General features: G+C 54.0%; 1 protein-coding gene across 1 annotated transcript in view; it reads left to right on the top strand.

Moving 5' to 3' along the window:
* Positions 1-20,992, top strand: part of DKK3 (dickkopf Wnt signaling pathway inhibitor 3) — a 42,657-nt gene extending 21,665 nt beyond the window's left edge. The window contains exons 5-8 of the mRNA XM_004418440.3: positions 15,802-15,894; positions 17,090-17,234; positions 18,227-18,383; positions 19,386-20,992. Coding sequence (XP_004418497.1) covers positions 15,802-15,894; positions 17,090-17,234; positions 18,227-18,383; positions 19,386-19,605 — 615 coding nt within the window. The 3' untranslated portion in view covers positions 19,606-20,992. The remainder of the gene's footprint in view (positions 1-15,801; positions 15,895-17,089; positions 17,235-18,226; positions 18,384-19,385) is intronic.
* The last annotated feature ends 707 nt before the right edge of the window (positions 20,993-21,699 follow it).

Below are 21,699 nucleotides of genomic sequence, written 5' to 3' on the forward strand. Positions count from 1 at the left end.
TCTAGAAGACTGTGGACCCTGGGAAGGCAAGGACTTTGGCTACTGTGTTCACGTCTGTATTGACATGGGGTAGGCGCTTAGTAGTTGAATGAACAGATTTAATGGATGAAGGCTGTATGATCAAGGGAGTAATTGGGGAATATAAACAGCAGCAGAATTCCTTGAAGATAAGATTCAGCAAAGAGCTGCAAGGATGTAGATGAGTTATATTTGCTTGAAAAATGATCCTCTCTGTGTTTTTCTTGCCTTCGTTCATTCATCTACATTATCAAACAGATTGTTGGGCTGTTTTTACATGTTTTATTTTCGAATCCTTATAATACTGAGAAGTAGATATTATTTTACAGATGAGGACACTGGAGTTTAGAGAAGTTAAATTCCCAAAGTCATGGTAGATGGTTGAATGGTAGAATTAGAATATGAACCCAGATAGAAATTTTGGCCTTTTCAATAAAAAGATTTATTTCTGACAGAAAAAGTCACAGAAGTTTGCAGCCATAATTCTGGGTTCCTTTGAAAAGGTTTTCATGAACCTTCCACCACCTGGTTACGTTCCTTTCATTTATGTCGAGTCATTAAACACTGCCCCCCCCCATGCCCAAATGAAAAACCAAAATCACAAAAGGACAATAACCTCCCAGTGATGGCAGAGCCCCTGGGGGCTCCTGAGAGGATGCCGAGGAGGGCGGTCAGAAGACTGTGGAATCTCTCACTCACTCTCGTTTGCTCTCGCCACTGATTGTGGCTGAGAGCTGGTGCCACTGAAGAGGAACAGTCTAAACCACTGAAGAGGAGCACGTTAAGTGGGTGGCAGGCGCCCGTATCTGAAGAAGTTGGCCACTGACACATTTCAGTGCTGTGATGTGGAAAATACAGCCACCAGGAAACAGTCTGAATTTTGCATAGCCTCCTAATTCAGGGCCTCCCCGAAGAGGGAGCAGGTACAAAAGGCAGAGAGAGCCCACTGCCTCGAGGATGGAAAACATCCTCACTGGAAGATGGAGGAGGGCCAGTGGGACCCTTGGTGGCTCGAGGTGGGCGGAGCCCAGCAGACTCCATCCCTCCCAAGTCCTGGAAGCCACAGGACTTAGGCTCAGCCCCACAGACACGAGTTTCCCCTTTTGTGTCTTCCATTGTTTCCGGGGTCCTGTTTTTCCCGGTGATGTCTACAGAGACCTCCTTCCCCAGAGAGAACACGCACCCCATAGCAGAATGGACAGATTGAAGGCCAGTGGTCATCCTTGGTGCCTGCCTTGGCAGAGCTGCTCCCCTCCCTCCACAGCTTTGCTAGGATTTGGAGGGTGAGAGAAAGGAAAGAGAATTAATGTTCATTGAGCACCGACTGTGTGCCAGGTACTGCATGACCATTTCATAGAAGCTCTTTTCCTTAAGCTCTTTTCCTTTTCCTTTGGGTTCTTACCAAACCCACCTAAAACAGGGTACTAGCCCCGTTTTAAAGAAACGGAAGCACAGAGTGACTTGCCAAGGTTGCACAGTTAACTGGCAGAGTTGGGATTTGAACATAAGTCTGTCTGACTCTAAAGCCTAGACTCCTTCTGCTGTATAACACTGCCTTACAAAGGGTCAGATGGAAAGTAATTGTAATAGTAATTAAATGTGTGGCTCATGCCATAATATGTGGACACACTTATCACCCTTAATCTTCCTGGCAATGTAACTGATTTGGTTTTGTCATTCCCACTTTACAGATGAGGAAACTGTGGCCCAGTGATGTTAACTGACTTACCCAGGCTTGCCCAGCAAAGTGAACTGAGGAAGGAAGCAGACTTGGGAGCTCACCATGGGGGAGTGGGTCCTTCCTACAGCCCATGGCCTGGGTCTTGGCTTGGAGAGCTGGAGCAGACCCTGTGGTGGGGATGGCGCCCCAGTGGGCAGCACTGGGGCCATTGTGATGATAGTGGCTCCAGGGTGTCTGGGGCAGGAAACCTGGGTGTTCCTGGACCACCTTCCCTACACCACTGCACACAGCTGAGCCTTCCCATGTCCTACCATCCCACCAAAGGGAAGGAAAGTAAGACGTGGCCACTTCTGAGCAAAATGAGGCCGAAGCATATGTTTTTCCACGCCCAAAACATATTAAGGGTTTTTCCAGGCTTATTAACATAAATGGTTCAACTTGAGAGGTTTAACAATTCCACAAGCTGCTGGTTTAGTCCTCGCTGTGGTAGAACTTGGTGGGGAGTGTTGGGAAGAAAGAAAGAATAATTACTAAGGGCAGGAAGAGGCCAAGACTGAGGGGTTTGGAGGCTCATTCAGGGCCCAGGGCAAATGCCAGGCTGGTCCCTGCCGGATGCCGGGCAGTGGGCTGGGGAGTGACTTTTTCTGCTCAGGGGGAAACAACTTTGAGTTTGTTTTCTGTTGCTTTAAATTTTCTTCTTTTCCTATTTTTTTTTTTTAATGGAAGTTGAAGGAATTCTTTGAGATGCATTTTAAAAAGAGGGCAATAGATTGGAGGCACTGAAGCGGTGGTTCTTAACCTTGGATACGCATTAGAATCACTCTTAGCCTTGATAGAACTCATGGGAAAAGAAATGCCCCTTTGTTTTCACTAACTTTTAAGTTAGAGCGGCACTTCCTTCAATCTTGAATGTAGGCAATAAACCTCAGTATTATTATCCATACCTTTGCTCCCAACAGCAATCACAGCTATTTCCGTGTTCTCTTACTGTTGTTGCAGATGTCTTGAAATTGCATTTAGGCTCATCATTACCTACAAATTAAGGTCGTTGTCAGACCTGCTAGTAGACCTTAGTACTCAGCGTGTTTGTAAAGAAGCCCATAAAACATGGTATATCAACTGTATTTCAGGGCAATCATTTTTTGTTGTAATCTTCTGTGTTTTCTTTTATTCATCTAAGTGCGTGATTCTGAGCAGGGATTCGTAGGTTCATTTAGCTGCCATAGGAGTCCATGGCACAAAAAAGGTTAAGATCCCCTGTTTTAAAAAAGGCCGGTGGGGCCAGCCCCGGTGGCCTGGAGGTTAAGTTTGGCGCGCTCTGCTTTGGTGGCCTGGGTTCGGTTCCCGGGCACGGACCAACACCACTCGTCTGTCAGTGGCCATGCTGTGAGGGCGGCTCACATACAAGATAGAGGAAGATTGGCAACAGATGTTAGCTCAGGGCGAATCTTCCTCAGCAAAAAGAAAAGAAAAAGGCGAGTGGCCCGTGCCCACACTGGACGGAATCACCCCTCAGAAAGAAAAGCCCCCTGACCTGAATCTTGGCTTTCGCAGTGTGAGTCTCGGCAAGTCTTATAAACACCTTTTGGTTCTTTGAGCCCAAACATATTCCTCTTTTCACCCACCTTTCACTGCGGTGGCTGCTGAGGGCGGGGTGGGGGGGGGCACCAAGGAGACAGGTGCTAGCTGCCCAGCTGGGAGAGTCAGGGAGGGCTTCATTGAGGAGGAGATGTTTGCGCTGCTCCTTAAAGATGAATCAGTGTGAGCATTCTAGAAGCAGGGACCAAGACTGGGTCTTGGGAGGATCAAGAAGCCCGACTGGAAACCAGGTTGGGAACTGACCATGAAGGGCTCTGCATGCCATGCAGAGTCTGGACTCCAGGTCGTGGTTGGCAGGGAAGGTGGAAAGGTGGTGAGTTGTACGGTAGAGTGTCCTCAGGGGGAAGGTCTCGTGGAGACTCAACCTTGGTGAATTTGCTAGAATCCAGGACCTTTGAGCCCTGGAGATCCAGAGAGTGGGCATTCTCGGCCCTCTTGCTAACTAAATTCAGACCCATGATGCATAAACCAAAAAGCAAGGTTATTAATTTGCGGGAGTGAGGAGCATCTCTTTGTAGTGGCAGAAATGTCGGGACCCCATCCAGGACACCCCCTATCTGGTGTCAAGGTCCTAGGGAGGCAGGCTGGTTGTCTGAAGGTTGCTGGGTGAGAATTCAAGCCACGGGAGGTCAGTACTCTTGAGGGCAGTTCATGGGTTCCAGGCTCTGCCCCCCACAGCCAGAGCAGAAAGCTCCCCAGTGACGGAACCCCAGGTCCCCCCTCCCGGGTCACTGGGGGACACACTTGTTTTTTTACTCACTCCCCCTTGTCACATTATTTTATTATGCAGTGTCACAGATGCAGTCTGGCCGTTCCCAGGCCTGGAGGGCAGCCTGTCCCCTCCCATTAGGTCGATTGAGTTAGTGCAACCTCAGCCTCTCGAGCAACCCTCCGCTGGAGCAGCTTTCAGAACAATTCTGATTAGAGACGCGTGTCATCAGGTTGGTGTTTCAGGAAGACAATTTGGGCTGCAGCGAGGAGCCTGGGGGAAAGGGAGAGAGGTGGCGGCTAGAGACCAGCCTCTTTGCTGCCGCAATTGTGCAGAGAATGAGGTGTGACCTCAGCAGGGGGAGGTGGGTAGGGCTGTGAGGGCAGCCAAGCCCTCCCCTGCCTGGGAGGCAGCCCCACTCTTGAGCGAGTCTGCGAGTGGGCCCCTCCATCCCAGTTTCCAGGCCCTCGCAGGGGCTGGGCGGGAGTGGGGACCTCTCGGGAGCGTGAAGTGGGACAGAGCGAGGCCCGCTTTGTCTCTGGCACTCAGCATCTTCTCCTGGGATCCAGTCCGGATTCAGTTCCTGGGAACCTGGCAAGAATTTGGCTCTCTGCCCAATACTAGCAGCATTTCTCCCAGAGTCCCCTGTGGGACTTCAGACCCACCAGGGCCCAGGCCCCCCTGTGCTGCCTCCAAGGACTATAGGCACCACAGAGGTCGCAGCAACCACCAGGCCCGTGGGTCCTGAACAGAAATAGCCACACTGACAGGGGCTGCTCGTGATGAGGCCCAGCCTGGCCCAGCCTCCACTTCCATGATGTTGGGGGGTGGCAAGTGGGGGCCCCCCTGTGGATGGAAAGCACTGGGAGAGGTGGGCCGTGCCCCCCAGTAGATGGGAGAAGACTGAGCAGCTGGGGAAGTTGGGGGCTCACTCGCATAATTTGTACCTTTCTCCAGGACCCGGGATTCTGCCCCCCACTTCTGTTGCTGCTCGTTGTACCCCACGGGGAGATGCTCATGGGCAGAGGGCAGGGCTGGCTGGAAAGGACAGGGCCCAGCGGGATAGTCAGCCTGGGCAGGCTTCTGGATCCTGCCCCCATTTGCTGCCTGCCCTGACATAGAATCCAGCAGGTCTGTGTTCACATCTCAGCCCCACTGCTCACTGTGTGACTTTGGGCAGGTTACTTAAGCTTTCTGTGCCTCAGTTTCCTCATCTGTAAAATGGAAAGGAATAATAGTACCTCTCTCAATTGTAAAGATTTCACAAATCAATGCTTAGCATGATATACGTGTTGGCTGTTATGACTGTTTTATTATAATCACTAGTGTCCTATGGAATCCAGAGGCCTTTCCTCCAAGTACAGGAGCTGCACCTGTGCACAGAGCCCCCGATGGACAGGCCAGACCCCAGGTGGTCCTCTGCTCCTAGCCGAGGGCCCAAGGTCAAGAGCAGGCACCCTGATGTCCTCGTGGTCTTATCCGCCTGGATGTCTTGGAGGCCACCCCTCTCCTGTGGTCACCGGTCCCTCCTCCTTGTCCTTCTGCCCAAGGCCAGCCCTACTCTCTCTTCCAAGAAAGACACCTGTTGAATCTTCCCCTGTTGATGGAGTTGGCAGATAAAACACAAGACGCCCTCATAATACTAAAATAATTTTTACTATCAGTCTGTCTCATGCAATATTTGGGGCATACTATATAAGATATTATTTGTTTATCGGAAATTCAGATTTCACTGGGCATCCTGTATTTTTATTTGCTAAATCTGGCAATCCTATTGTGAGGCCCCAAAACTAAAGGGTCTCGTGCAACCCTGAACAAGTGTTGGGGGATCAGGATTGGGCCCTTTCCTTGAACTGGGAGGCCTGGAGGTGCTGCAGAATCAGGTGCCATAGCACTGTCCGTGCTCTTGGACCCGAAGCTCCTGTCAGGCTCCTGATGACTCGAATGACAGGTGTCTTCTGCATTTGGAGCACTGTGTCCTAGGAGTGTTTGGCGAAGGTCAGATCAGGCAAGGCCCAGTGCTTCCAGCCCACTGTCTGCCTTTGGAATGAGGAGTGAGGGCTGGGCAGACCCACAGCTCCCAGAGAGGGCGGGCTATGGTGGGAGGCTTCCAACCCTGGCGGGGCGACAGCACTCGTTTGGTTAGAGGACTCGGGTACATGAAGAAGTTTTCTCTGGAATTAAATATGATGTAAGTTCTGCTGAGGAAGCATCGCTCAGACTGAAAGAATGTGTCGGGAAGTTCTATGAGTGTGGGGCTGGCTGGCTGTGGCCTGGCAGCAGGACTGGATCCCGGGAGGAAACAAGCTTTTATCTGGAACACCCCCACTCCATCCCTGAAGATGTGGGTGTGAAGGTCTCCCCAGGAGGCTGGTGGAGCGAGGAGCCTCTCAGAGGGCCTGGGTCTGGGGGCGGCATATGTTGGGGGGAAGGGCAGGAGGAGAGAGAGAACTCCAGGCCTATTTCCGGAAGGATCCGGGCACTAAAGGGTCAGGAGTGGGCGTTCTGCATGCCTGCTGTGCCGAGCCCAGCTGGGGGCTGCGTTCTCCTCTTCCACTGGCTCTGTGACTTGGGGAAGAAAGAACTGGCGCGAGCAGCCCCGGGAGACCAGGCTTTTGCAGACCGTGGGCCTTCAGGATAATGATAGCTGGCATGGGCTCCTGGCTCCTGCTTGGGTTTTTCCATAGGGCAATCTCTGCATCGGGGGTCAGGCCAGAACCCTTGGTGAGGCTTGGGGTCCCCACCCATCCTGAGCTGGCTGAAAGTTTCCAGTGCAGCGTCCAGGGGAGGCTGGGGGCACCCTGCTGTGTTAGAGACAAATATGCATTTTATAGGCTCCTGTGATTGGCCTGGGTTTAAGGTCATAAAAGAACTCTGAGGAACGGGAAAATCTGACTTGGAAATCCCGGAGAATGAGGGGAGGCGTCCCTCAGCTCCCTCTCAGCATCTCTCCTAGCCCTCGGGCACCCTGCCCTCCCTCGGAGGCAGAGCTGGCAGCCCCGGCAGCCCCCACCCCCCGGCTCTCCCAGAGGCCTCCTGCCTCACGCTGCCCCCTCCTACCCCCCACCTGGGCCCCCAGACCTACTGCCTGCTCCCCAGAGTCTGTCCAGAGGGCCTGCCCTGCCACTCCTTACCGACGACCTTGGTGAGTGCCTTCCTCTCGCTGCCTCGCTTCCCCCTCTGTAAAACAGGGATTCTCTTGCTCGCCTACATGTCCTCCTTGGTCAGAGGGCCATCCCTGGGGCCCCTGTAGTTCTGTCCTCCTCCCTCCTGTCTTTCCCCCGTAACAGAGGGCTCCGGGGTGAATGTCTTGGGGTGACGGCTCAAGAGCCCTGACATTCTGGGCCTTCTTAGTAGAAAAGTTATTCATTAGAAGAAGGAGACCCACTAGCCCAAACTTAAGCTCAGAAGGTTGCTCAAGCCTTCCCGTGGTGGCCTTTTGAGCTCCTGCTGTGAGTTAAACTGTGCAGGAGAGGTGCGCCCCAGGGGTTAAGTCCTGGGGGCCTGGCCCTGTTCCAAGCACATGCACATTTTATCTCTTTTAATCTGTCCAAAAACCTCATGAGGTTCCCCATTTTACAGATAAGGAAACTGAGGCACAGAGGGGCTCAGTAATTTGCCCAAGATCACCCAGCTTGCAAGTGAAACCATATTCAAACCCCGCATGGGCCCCAAAGCCTGTCTCTCACCCTCCCTCCACTCCAAGTACCCTTGGTGGCAGCACGTGGCCTTGAGGGGTGGAGGAAACAAAGCAGTGACCAGCAGTGTGGCAGGTCAGTGATAGGGCTGGAGAGGGGGTGTGGGAGTATGTGCTCCACACGGTGACCCGCTCCCCCGGTGTGCCCAGGACTTTCCCGGTGTTGGCACTGCAGGGCCTGAATCCCAGAAGCCCCCAGTCCTGGGCAAATCAGGATGCATGGCGCCCACAGTCCGCTCTTCTCTGTGGGACCATCTCTGCTCAGCAGGCCTAGGGGTCAGAGAACAGCCTGCATCTGGGAGGGACGTGGTTTATCATCCACTCATCCTGGGAGCATGCAGGGCCCGGCACACCACCCCATGCCTAGGGCCAGGAAATAACCATCCACCCAAACCTTGAGTAACCAGAGTGTGGGCCTGGGGTGCCAGAGCCTAGAACTTTCTGGCTGATGGGGGACTCCACCAGGAAGCCCTGTTCTGATCCCTGGGTTCAGCATCCCTCAGAAGACTCCAGTGTCCTCCCCCGGCCTCCCCTCCGTCACGTCCCCCCAGGGAGAAGCTGGAGCTCAGGAACAGAGGCTGAATGTGTGTACAACATCCAAAACAGAGGAGATTTGGGCTACAGGCTTGTTGGGGCCGGGGCGGGGGGCAGGTATTAGATTCCCAGGGCTGCCAGGACAAAGTCCCACAAACTGGGTGACTCAACGGTGAGCAATGTATGGTCTCAGTTCTGGAGGCCAGAAGTCTGAAATCCAGGTTTTGGCAGAGTTGGTTCCTCTGAGGGCTGCGAGGGAAGGATCTGTGCCAGGCCTCCCTCCTTGGCTTGTAGACGGCCGTCTTCTCTCTGTGTCTTCCCTCCACGTGTCTGTCTCTGTGTCCAAATTCCCCTTTTTTATAAGGACACCAGGTATATTGGATTAGGGCCTAATGACCTCATCTTAGGAAATTACATCTGCAATGATCCTATTGCTGAATAAGGTTGCAATTCAACCCTTAACTGGGCATTTGGAGGCCACAGTGTGCAGTGGAAAGAGCAAACTCAGCTTGATGGTCTTACGGACTTCGGTTACATCCTACCTTTCAAACTCCATCGACGACCTTGGGCTCTGAGCCTGTTTCCTTATCTGCAAAATGGAGATTGCTCAATGGTTCATCTCTTCATTCTTTATTCTTTTAGTGAATTGCAACTATGCACCAAGCACGTGTTGAGGGATATGTAGTCACTGGCTGACCTCACAGGGTGGCACCGAGCAGGTGCAGACACACCCCCATCTGCTGGAGCGTGCAAAGCTCTGAGGGGGAGCGAGTGTCAGTTGGGGGAGGTTCCCCAGGCCTCCATTCCACGTGCCCTCACTTCTTCCCCTGAAGATGTTCTTTCCAGAGCCTTGGGCTTGAAAGGAGACTGCAGACGGCCCCAGCCATGGAGCGGTCCACTCAGGTGGCCTCCTCCTTTGGGCCTCACAATATGAGAACATCTGGATTGCCGAGAAGTGTGGGCAAAGTGCCCCTGGCCAGTGTGAGAAGCAAAGTGCGGCAGCAGAAGGGCCAGAGAGAAGCCGAGGAAAGCCTCGCAGCGTTCCTGGGCTGCTTTCTCCCCTCCTTTGGGCTTCCGCCTGCTTGGAGCTGCTCTCCTCTGATAAACTCTGAACTAGAAAATCAAAGACACAGAACTGGCTCCTTTGCCTTTTTCCACTATTTCATGATAGCGTCCAAGCCCCAGGGCCGTTTCCAGACCCAGTATCCTGCCAAACCTGTGGCGTGTTCCGGCTCCCCGCTGGCATCAGAACAGAGCGCCACGGGGCCTCAGGCCAGAGCTGCTAAATATAGCTCCCTTCTCCGCACAACAGAGGCCAGACCCTCTGAGCGCCGCAGTCCTGATGGCCAGCTCCAGGCTGTTGGTCTGACTTTGCCACCAGGATAGGAGGGAGGAGCAGGGACAGTCAGGGAGTGGCTGGACTGGAGAGGAGCTGCTGAAGCTGGGTCACAAGTGACATCGAGGCCCAAACGCCCAGGGCCCGTGGCCTTGGCCCTGCGTTCCTGCCTCTGTCTCCGGGACGTGTGGTGCCGGGGCCCTCTGTGACTGAGGAGCAGGAGACTGGTTAGTGCTGAAGGGAGAGAAAAATGATGCTTTTCCCAGGAGGAGATGGAAAGAGCCTGTCCTGAGGGTCAGACCGCCTGTCTGGACTCCCGGCCCCACCTCTAAGCTGGGGGCCCCTGGCAGATCCCTCACCTTACATCTCTGTGCACATCTGTGAGTGGGGATAATGAGGCCCGGGTTGAGGGAATTAAAGAGAGTTTGTGCTGTGCCGTGCCGGGGCACGGGTCAGGACACCGCGGACTGCTGTTGCAGGCTCGGAAGGGCGGTGCTCAGCAGGCATCTCATCCCGCCTGCTCTGCGGCGCCGGGCGCCCTCTGCGTTCGCCCTGGCACGCGGCTTTAATTTCCCCGCCATGTGGCATGGAGTCCTCCCCCAGTCCTAACCTGTAGGAAGTGCCCCGAACCCAGAACCTCCACGGCCCTTTAGACGGAAGCAGCCGAGCATCTCCCTCCCCTCACGGGACTCCTACTACAGGGTTCACCTCCTCAGACATCCTGTGCTCAGCTGGGTGCTAAGGCCCCTTTAACACATCCACCCAAATGTGAGCCTAACCCCTGCTACAGGTAAGAGAAGCTGGAATTCTTGAAGAGAATAGAATCCTGGATCTCAGCCCCGGGCCTGGCTCTGTGTGGGGGTCACCAACCATGTCCTCCCCTCCCACCCACTCTGTTCTAAGTGGGAGGACCTGACCTGTCTCCAGGTGTCTAATATCAGGAAAGAGGGGACCCTGCCCCCTATTACTAAGGGGTTCTCAGGAGATACCCCAAATTAACAGCCTTACCATATGGAGAGCCTAGTCTTCATGCAATGAGAAGCCACTCTGCCTTGGGGACTTGCCTCCTTGGGCCTGCAGGCCATTGCCCACCTATGTGACACTCTCTGCATAGAGGTAGGTCAGGACGAGATGTGAAATCCCCAGTGTTGACAGGGTGGAGATGGAGAGCTGTGGAGACATCAGCCCGTTGTCTGGACCTGCCCTTCTGCTGACAAGCTGGTCCCCCGCAGGGGTGCTCCTTGGGGAATCAGGCCTTGGTTGGGCAGAGGAGCAGATGCACAGCTCCTGTTGCCATGGCGACCATTCACGGGGCACTAACTCAGCACCATGGCACTGTGAAGTAGGTCACACAGCTATTAAGTGGCAAAAGCAGCATTCAAAGTTTGTGCTCTTTGGGCCTCTAGTGTTTCTTCATACTTTGAAGTTCCAAGGTCTCCAGTATGATCACAATTCTTAAAGAGCATTTCTAGAGGCTGCTGGGAGTGTCCATCCAGAACAAACAAGCTGGCAGACGATCAGAATAGAAGCACCAAGCTTTCTCGAGGGGAAGTCATGCTGAACTCACCCATCAGAGCTCTTGTAGGTAGCAAAAACATATCAGCAAAGGAAACCAGTAGCTTTAGTGTATTTAGATTTTTCAAAGGTCTTTGGCGAGATTCCATGCCAAAAAATTTTTCCATACCTAGAAAAAAAATTAATTGCTTCATGCGGCTTTGCAGGGAAGGCTTCGTCATGCATAGGAGCCAGTTTAGGGCAAGGAGGATATTCCTAAAGATGAATGTGTACTTTTCTGGATGGAGAACTGTAAACAGCAGGGCCTCCCAGGGATTGGTGCTGGAAGGGTCTTAGCTCATATATTTTTAATTAAAGATCTGGGAAAGGAAGCATATAGTGAAAATTCCAAGTCTACAGGATTCTTGAAAATGAGAAGCCAAATTAATGGGATGTGTTTTTCTGCCTTGCTTCCCAAGTCATTGCTAATGATCAGCATTTTGTTAGCCTGTTTGCCACAGTGACATACAAGTGGTTTCATCCATTCAATACGTATCTATTGTGTGCCCCGTGTGCCAGGCACTGTGCATGTTGTTCTGCTTTACAAAAGGGATTCTCTGGTTCCTCCACTTGCTCGTTTTACTTACTGATGTATTATAAACATTACGATGCAAAGAACTACCTCATTCTGTTTAGTGTCTGCCTGGTGGCATTTCCCCTTGAAATGACTATACAATAATTTAATCAGTTTCCTCTTGTTGGGCATTTCCATTATTTCTTTTTTTTTTTTTTAGAAATTTATTATTATTTTTTTTGTGTGTGAGGAAGATCAGCCCTGAGCTAACATCCATGCTAATCCTCCTCTTTTTGCTGAGGAAGACCAGCTCTGAGCTAACATCTATTGCCAATCCTCCTCCTTTTTTTTTTTTACCCCCCAAAGTCCCAGTAGATAGTTGTATGTCATCGTTGCACATCCTTCTAGTTGCTGTATGTGGGACGCGGCCTCAGCATGGCCGGACAAGCGGTGCGTCGGTGCGCGCCCGGGATCCGAACCCGGGCCGCCAGTAGCGGAGTGCATGCACTTAACCGCTAAGCCACGGGGCCAGCCCTCCATTATTTCTGGATAACAACTAATATAACAATGTAGCCTTAAACGTCTCTGTATGCAGATATTTGCACATATGGACAAGGGTTTCTGAGGATAGTCACCTGGAAGGGAAATTACTGGGTCAAAGGATATTTGCATTTAAATTTTTGATAGATGCTGAGGAATTGCCCACAAAAAACATCTAGTTCAACTTTACCCCCAAAACATCTGCCAATGCCCATTTCCTCAAATCCCTACCAACATTGGATATTATATTAGTTTTCTATTGCTGCTATAGCAACTTACCATAAATTTAGTCATTTTAAAACAACACAAATTTATCATCTTACGGTCAGAAGTCCGACATGAGACACAAGTCTCACTGGGCTGAAATCAAAGTGTGGGCACGGCTGTGCTCCTCCTGGAGGCTCTAGCAGAGGTTCTTTCCTTGGCCTCTAGTCCCCTTCCATCTTCAAAACCAGTGAGGCCTGGATGACCAATGGACTCTGTCTCATATGGTATCACTCTGACACTGACTCTTCTTCTGCCTCTTGTTTTTTTTTTTTTTTTTTTTGCTGAGGAAGATTAGCCCTGAGCTAACCTCTGTTGCCAATACTCCTCTTTTTTTTTTCGTTTGAGGAAGATTAGCCCTGAGCTAACATCTGTGCCAATCTTCCTCTGTTTTTTGTATGTGGGTTGCCGCCACAGCATGGCTGACGAGTGGTGTAGGTCTGTGCCCAGGATCCGAACCTGCAAACCTGGGCCAGCGAAGCTGAACGTGCCGAGCTTAACCACTACTCCATGGGGCGGGCCCCTCCTGTTCCATTTTTAAAGCCCCTTACAATTACACTGGCCACACCTGGATAATCCAGAATTCTCGCTTACCCTCAGGTCAGCTGATTAGCAACCTTAATCCCACCTGCGGCCTTAATTCCCCCCTGCCATGTAACATGACATGTCCACAGATTGCAGGGAGTAGGATGTGGACATTTGAGGGGCCAGTATTCTGCCTACCACAGATGTTATCAGCTTTTTGAATTGTTTCCATTCTAAGTGTAAACATGCTATCCTGCTCTTTTAAGTTGCGTTTTCTTGATTGTTACTGAGGTCAAACATCTTTTTCTGTATGAAGAGGCAAAACAATTTCTGTTATTATAAGCTGTCTGTTCCTGTCCTTCGTCTCCTTTTCTATTGGGTGCCTTTTTTTGGTTGTTTTTGATGGAATTATAAGTTCTCAAGCGCCAGGACCTTCTCATATTCACGTGTGCATCCCAGAGCCTCAGAACACGGCCGGGTTGTATACGGCCGGGTTCCGAGAAGCCACTCAATGCCTGTGGGCCCTCCCTCCCGCTCCCGTCTCTTGCTTTTCTGCTTTGGAGGAAATGCCAGGATGCTTCCTTCCGGCTGAACTGGCTGAGTCGAGTGTGCCTGGGATGGCGTGGCAGCCGAGACAAGGCGCGTCTTATGGTTTGCTTACAGCCCCGTGGACTTCTCAGGCCATTAGGGGCTCTGGGGTCAAACAGACCGAGGGCCTGGCCCCCGGCTCAGCCCTTAACTTGGGCAGTGCTTCCACCCCTCTGAGCCTGATTTGTCACCCGTAACAACAGTGATGGTGGCACGCTGACCTTTTAGGGCTGCTGAGATGGGAACAGGACAGGCACTGACCCCTCCTTTTGAGAGGGAGGGCCTCGCGTGCTGAGCTGCCCCACTTTGCCTGGGTGATGGGGGCAGTGGGCAGAGCTGCGGGAGGGGCTGCTGGGCTGAGACGAGTGGGACTCCGGGGAGACACAGGGAAGAGCGATTTTAGGTCATTTTTCAGGGTGTCAGGCAATGTGCTCTCCTTTGATATTTTTAAAGAAGTTACAGTAAAGATTTAAATTCCTTTCCAATTTTTCTGGGTGTCAGCCCTTGTCTCTTCTGGAGCCCCTGGTGAACACAGGCCCTGGCGCATGGTGGTGACTTGTACCACCGTCTCCAAGGTGGCCTCTTCCCCGTCATCCTGCAGAGGGGACTGTGGGAGGATGGTGTCCAGTGGGACTGCTGGTCTTCCTGGCCTGGCGAGCCTTGCTTGGTGAGCGGAGCAGGACCCGTGCTCTGAGGCGTGCCAGGCTGGGCGTCAGTGCCCATCTGGGGTTGCAGCAGTGCTGTGCAGAGGCTGACGCTGCCGCTGCCCTGAACAAATGCCCATCCTCTCAGGCCTGCAGTGTCGGCCAGGGGTCACCCAGACCTGGACCAGGGACACTAGCCACTTCCCAGTGACAGAGTTTTGTTCCCCAGGCTGCCTGGCCAGGGCCTCCCTGCTGACCCCCAGGCCTAGTGACATGCTTTGGCCCCCAGGGTCCCTAGAAGGCCCCGTTGACAGTCTCCTTGTCCATACCCATTTGCACTGCTGCCTCAGTTCACAGAGCAGGAGTGGGGAGCAGCCCTGGCCACTGAGGCCTGCCCATCCAGGCCTTTCCGGGTCCAGCTTCATGCCCACTTTCAGGATGGAGCATACCCTGGTCAGAGGGGGAGGCAGGTCCCTCCCTCCTCCTAGAATCTTCCGGAAAGCTTGCTGGGGCCCCAGAATACCTGCCTCGGGAGAGTCTTTCTCATCCGACTGTCTGATGGCCGCATCTGGAGCCCTGAGCCCCTTAACCCGAGGGGTGGTGGTGGACAGAGTCCCCCTTCCCCAACTAGCTGTACCATCTTGGGGAGCCCTGGCCTCTCTGAGCCTGTTTCCCCATCGGCAGCATGAGTAAAGTAATCCCTGCCATCGCCTACTGGGAGGAGGCCTGAGGTAGATCAGGGGCGTCAAGCCCACCCGTGGGGCACTGGCACCAGGAAAGGGTCCTTGGTGGGGGTTCCTGTCATGGCCCCCCGCTTCTCCCACCCTTCTTTCCCTCTGCAGCTGCCAGTTCCTGGGCCCGAGCCTGACGCAGCCCCACTCCTGCAGTGACCGGTGACCCGGGCAGGGCCACAGTGGCCTCTCCCGTGACCTCCGTCTTCTGGGCCCCGGGCCTCACAGATGCCTTCCCTCCTTCTGTCCCCCATGTCTCCAGCCGAGCAGGGCTGGCAGCCACGAGAAGGCACCTGGGCTGGAGGGCCCAATGCCAGCCACGCCTGCCTCCCGTTTGGAAGCTGGCAGCTGCGTTGCCTGGCAGCCCGGGACCCCAGACCCGAGGAGGGCTCCCTGCGGCGACCAGCTCTGTAGCCTCTGCAGCCCCTCTCCTTCAGCAGCAGGGCCCTGCCGGGCCTGGGCCCCAGCCCCTCCTCTGCAGCCGCCCGGGGCCTGGAACTCATTAGCTCTTTTTATGACATCCATCTGCTCTGGATTGAAGAATGGCCCCGAGTCTCTGTGCTCCCGCCCTGGGTGTGAGAGGGAGGGCTGCATACAGACGGCGATTGTGTGAATTTCGTGTGGCGTCCTGAGGGCAGAAGCCCAGGCATGCTGTGTGGGTGAGCTCCCCCCACCCAAGAGCCTGGAGGGAGTGGGTGCTGAAGAGCATCAGCGGGCAGGGCTCTCGAGTGAGGCAGTCTGGAGACTGTTCCTGTGAGCCCAGAGCCTGTGGGTCGAGACTGGGGGTAAAATGGGGCTTCGCCCCTCCTGGGCACTCTGGGCTTGCAGTCCTGCCTTCACTGATGCAGCTGCCCCCTCCCCCCCCAGGAGTGCATCATCGATGAGGACTGCGGGCCCAGCAGGTACTGCCAGTTTGCCAGCTTTGAGTACACCTGTCAGCCGTGCCGGGACCAGCAGATAGTGAGTGTGCCCAGAGGCCTCTGGGGCTGCAGCACCAGGGCCATGGGGGCCCAGAAAAGGGGACCCAGGGAGAAGGCCAGCAGCCCCACAGTTCTCACCTGGGCTTCCCAGAAGCCTCCTATGGGGCCCCATTCTGTCCGTGCTTGGAAGAGCCTCTCCATGATGCCCAGTGGGGCTGAGTCCTGGAGTGACCAGGAAGTCACCCAGGAAGCCATCTGCAGACCTGCTGCCACCACCCCCCCCGTGACCTCTGGCCCCATTGCCTGCTTCATGGATGACAGAGGGGGAGGCCACACACCTGTCCCTCCCCTGGGGGAAGACCCATCCCAGCAGACACAGCCAGCAACGCCTTCCCGGCCTGCAGCCCAGATCTTTCTCCCAGTCTGCCCAATTGGAGAGGGAGGCCTGGAAGAAGCCAGAGCTCCTCCCTGATGGAGGTTCCACAGAAAGGCAGGAAGCCAGGGGAGCGGGGACACTCCCTCCACCCAGCAGATGTTTTCTACAAAGCCATATGGCTCTCAGACTTTTCTTGTCCTTTTTCATTTTTAAGACAATAATGCAGTGCGATGACAAGTTTGGAAAGTGGAGGGCTTCTTCCTGCCCCGCCCGGCCCCGTCCGTGGTTAGGCAGCCGCAGTTCACCCACCTGGCTGCCCGCTCGGTGCTATCACTAAGCACAGCTGTGGGAACCCACTTTGCTGTCCAGTCGCCATTCCCCGTGTGTGACTCCAGGCCCGCGGCGCCCACGTGCCCGCCCCATCCACGTGACCTTCCCAGGCTTGGGCCTTCATTTAATCGGCTTATCAGAATCACGCTGCTGCCTGCACCTGTGGGCCATAAGCCACCTTCCTTCCTGAGCTTCAGGACCTAATAAAAAGGAGGCAAGGCACAAGTCCGGGGGGGGGGAACCACAAAGGCACGCTACCGTCCTTTGCAAAGTCTCAAGCTGCGTAGGAAGACTCAGACACATGACTCCCCCCAGGGGCCATTTTTCCAGTGTTCTGACCCCTCACCTCTCACCAGCCCAGCTCCCACCTCTGCCCTCTTGACTTCCTCTACAAGCCCCACCCATCTAGGACCTCAGTTCCCTCCTCTGTACAATGGAAGGATGTGGGTTCGCCCACCTGGGTATCTTCAGGCTTTCCTGGTGGGGGATGGCGAGCCAGCGGGCTGTTGTGTTCCCCACCTCTCTGCAGCCCTGCACCCGGGACAGTGAGTGCTGTGGAGGCCAGCTGTGCATCTGGGGTCACTGCACCAAATCGACCACCAAAGGCGGCAACGGAACCATCTGTGACAACCAGAGGGACTGCCAGCCTGGGCTGTGCTGTGCCTTCCAGAGAGGTAGGTGGGTTCCCCTCGGGGTGCAGGGCAAGCCCTGCCCCAAGGTCCCCCAGACTGGGCTTCCTGGGGCCCCATCCGTGCCAACAACACCTTTTCAGAATCCTACTTCCCAGGCAGGCTCCCAAATGCTCACCCAGTGTGTCCCAGCCCCACCTCGGGGGGAAGAACATCTCTTTTTTTCCCTATTGATGCCTAGAAAAGTTAAATTCCTTCAGCATGCATGTGCCAGGACAGGAGGAACACCCCAGATGGGTGGGGTTCGAGCAGCCCCTCCCCCAGCCCACCCTACCTCATTCCCTGGCCCCCCTCCTGCTCCATGTGAATCGCCCCCTTCTACTCCCACCCTCCATTCTCACTGCCCCTCCCAGGGGAGGTCGCTCAGGCACTCTTCTCTCCCACAAGGGTTTCTGAAAACTTCTCCCTTAGCCCCCTCCCTGGTCCTCCTCCCCCAGCCCCTGGTCCACCTGGTACCTGCTGCCCCAGCAAGTGTACTCAAGGATGGCTTTCTGGGCCTCGCTCCTCTGGATACCTCTGCAGTCGCTCCTGCTCTGTCACTTCAGTTGGACTCCTCCGTCCGCCTTCCAAGGCCTCGGCTCACCTGGCCTTTTCTCTCCGTCGCTCCTCAGCCCCTTTGGGGCTCTCACTGCCCCAACCTTTCCCACCGAGCCCAACCCCAGGCCTTGGTTGGTTCTGTGCCCCAACCTTGAACGCCTTTCTTCCACTCTTCATTTCTCCAGACTTTGGGCCTTAAAACCCAGCACAAGCCCACCTCTTCCAGGCAGTCCTCCCTAACTGCTCCAGCCCTCCCAGCTTGTTGCCTCCTGAGCCCACGCTGGCCTTCTGGTTTCCTCTCATTCCACCTCTTCAATCCTAATGTCCACTTTGGGGTTCAGGGTGGAAGGTGGGAGGCTGTACCCCATTTCTCTGCTCCCTCTCCTGGTGCCTGCCTGCTTGGTGCTGGGTGCACAGAGGTGACTCTCTTCTGGTTCTAGGTCTGTTGTTCCCTGTGTGCACACCCCTGCCTGTGGAGGGTGAGCTCTGCCACGACCCTGCCAGCCGGCTCCTGGACCTCATCACCTGGGAGCTGGAGCCCGAGGGAGCTTTGGACCGATGCCCATGTGCCAGTGGCCTCCTGTGCCAGCCCCACAGGTGAGGCCTCACCTGCCCTCCCTGTCAGGGGCGAGAGCGGATGAGATGCCACCCAGTGGGGAGGCAGGAGCAGGAGCAGGGGAGATGTGGATTCAGGTTAGGGTAGGTTTAATTTGAGGTGTCCTTGGGTCTTCCAGATGGAGGGAGGGGTCCGACAGCAGTCAGGTCTATAGGACCAGGGCTCAGGGGAAGGTGTGGCCAGGGGGTACAGAGTTGGGGCTCCTCTGGGTGGTGGCTGAAGCCTTGTGAGTGGATGACCCGGGGAGAGGGTGTGGAGGGAGGAGAGCTGAGGGCTGAGGAGGGAGCCCAGGCCCATCACAGTGAAGGACAGGCTGAGAAGGAGCTGTCAGAGGAGGAGGAAAACCAGGAGAGGGGGCCGCCAAGGTGGAGGGCCCTGCCGATGGGGCAGGGGCTGCCGAGAGAGTGTGAAGCATCAGGCCTGTGCCGTGGCCTGTTTCTCAGTGCACATCTTACTGGACCTCTCGGCAGCTGCTACTCAACCTTCTCTCCCAGGAGCATCCAGGATGGCTGGGCAGACAGAACTCCCCCTCCCTGCCCCACGAGGCCCAGGGCTCCCACAGGCGCAGCAGTCAGGGGCTGCTCCTTCCTGCCCCCAGATGGGCAGGGGGCTGAGAGGGGCACCACAGTGCTACAAACTCTCAGACCCCGACTCCTCTGGGATGCTGAGCCCGGGCGAGGCAGTCACAGGAAGACAGACCTGCAGCTAGAGGTGGGGGAGCTGCCCCTGGAGTCCTTTCTCCCTAAGGGACCCTCCCTCAGCAGCCTTCTTTAAGGTAAGGTGTTGACAGGAAGTTGAGACTCCTTTGAAGAGATGTCAGAGGAGGCGTGGTGAAAGTGAGACCCTGAGACCCGCAGACAAAGGGCACTGCCTCTGTTCCAGGCCTGGGCCTCACGTCCAGGCTCCCCGACGTTGAGAGCCCGGCTTTGCCCCCATGACGGGGACATGCCCTCGGCTGAGCCACAGCCCCCGTCTCTCCCCAGCCACAGCCTGGTGTACGTGTGCCAGCCAACCTTCGTCGGGAGCCGTGACGGAGACGGGGAGAGCCTGGCGCCCAGGGAGGCCCCCGGTGCATATGAAGACGGCGGCTTCATTGAGGAGGTGCGTCGGGAGCTGGAGAACCTGGAGAGGAGCCTGTCGGTGGAAATGGCTCTCGGGGAGCCCAGGGCCGCCTCTGAGCTGCTGGAGGGAGAAGAGATTTAGACCCAGGCCTGTTCTGCGGGTAGATGTGCAATAGAAGTAGCTAATTTATTTCCCCAGCCGTGTCCTTTGGGTGTGGGCTCACCAGGCTTTCTTCCATGGCCTCTTCCCAATGCACTGTCCCTCTGGCTAGAAACAGAATGAGATCCTGCACACTCGTCCAGCTCCCTCAGACTGCACAGCACGCACCGCAGTTCTGCTGCCTGGGAGAGATGGGATGGGGAGGCTAAAGGCAGAACAGAGCTGCTACACTGGTCCAGATTATTGGCCACTTTGCCTCTGCTGGTTGGCGGATGGCACACTGCATTTTGGTCTACAGCACCTCGAGAATTGCTGGAGGAGAGGGGATGGAAAAGGATGCAGAATTTCCCCGTGATGGGTTTTGGGGAAATGCTGATTCTTATACTTGTGGAGAAGAGTGCTCTGCTTTGCAAACATAAGCCTGGCGAAAATGCAACAAGTGAATTTTTCATGCAGTCCTTCCCACCGCCTAGGCAAGCTGTGCCTTCAGCTGCTGCAGGTGACACGTTCTGCTCACTCTGTGTTCCGTGCATTTGTCCCCTCAGCAGTGTTACTCCGCTCCTACCTCTGCGCTGGGGCAGCAGTTTTATGTCCATGACCAAGTCATGCTCTCACCACAGCCCGGTGAAGGGCGCATTGCTCTCCCCATCTGTCAGGATCTCGGAGGCTCAGAGATGTCAAGTTGCTTGCCCAAGTCACACAGCTAATGAAGACCAGAGCAGGATTATCACCCAGGTGTGACACCAAGCCCAAAGCTCCCCACCAGCCTCAGTGCCACCAAAAGTACCCCCTAAAAGGAGGAAGGATGAGATTTTTCTTTGTTTGAGGCACATTTGGAATTACGGTCAAGCTAGTTCACACATCCCTATAAGATTAAACTTCTTCTGTTAGAAATAGCAGCGTTCTCCCCAGTGTGGGGGTGGCCACCATTCTAGTGGAGACAATGGTACTGACACTGTCCCCTATGGCAGTTAGTTACATTACTAACTTTAAAGGTGCATGATGGAACATAATATATAAGTTAACTTGCCAGAAACGGTACTTAGGTAATTGTCAGGCCAGGATTGTAAATGAAATTTGCAAAATTGCTTACCAGCAGCTGAAGACCTATTATCATCCACACGGAGGAAATCAAACAAGCAAGCCTCCATGAAATACGGCTGTAACATCTAAACAGAGCCCTGACTGCATGCTGTCCCACAAATGAGATTTTCAGGTGCCATGGACCGTTTCCATCATGTATTCATCCAGAGTTATTAAATTTTAAAGTTGCACACGATTGTATAAGCATGCTTTCTTTGGGTTTTAAATTATGTATAAACACATATGTTGCATTTAGAAATCAAGCATAAATCACTTACTTAAACTACTCTTTTGTAGTTCTTGGACTTATTTTTTCCTTTTGACTTTGAATAAATGTAAAACACTTTCAGCCAGAGAAAATAAAATAGAAATGACCTGCATTGTCAAAAAAAAAAAAAGTCTCTTTCATATAAGTAAATTTTCCAGACGACTGAAGCACACCTGTTTTAGCATCAAAATACTTAGAAGGGTTAACCCTTTTTGGACAGAATTAGCCTTAAGAGTGTCAACGCATCACTGTCTCCTGAAAGAGTAAATGCGTGTATCTGCCCTTTTCTTGGGCGCCCTCTCTAATTAGTGCATTTCTGGGCCATGGCACAGTAAGAGCTTCAGGGACTGTAAGAATAAAGCTACTTTGTATTAAGGTCAGCTGGGTGGCAGGGCCCAGATCAGGCAGGCTACCTATATTAACTCATGTAATCTTCCTTGACTCCATGAGTATTTGCTTCATTTAACAGAGGAAGAAATGGATGCTCAAAAATGTTAAGTGATAGAGTTGCGAGTCAAACAAAAACAGTATCTAGTACAGTATGCCCAGGAGACACAGAATTTTAAGACCATATAGAGAGCTGTTCTCTAGTCAATGATGTCAAAAGTCATCAGGACCACTCTGCATCCTTATTACTCGGCAGATACTGAGAGCCTGCTCAGAACCAGAGGCTGTGATGTGGTCTGGGGGTGCCAAGGTCATCCAGATAGGGTCCCTACCCTGAA

This window comes from Ceratotherium simum, chromosome 7 (genome assembly GCF_057802395.1).
Source record: "Ceratotherium simum simum isolate JZ-2026a chromosome 7, ASM5780239v1, whole genome shotgun sequence".
NCBI lineage: Eukaryota > Metazoa > Chordata > Mammalia > Perissodactyla > Rhinocerotidae > Ceratotherium > Ceratotherium simum.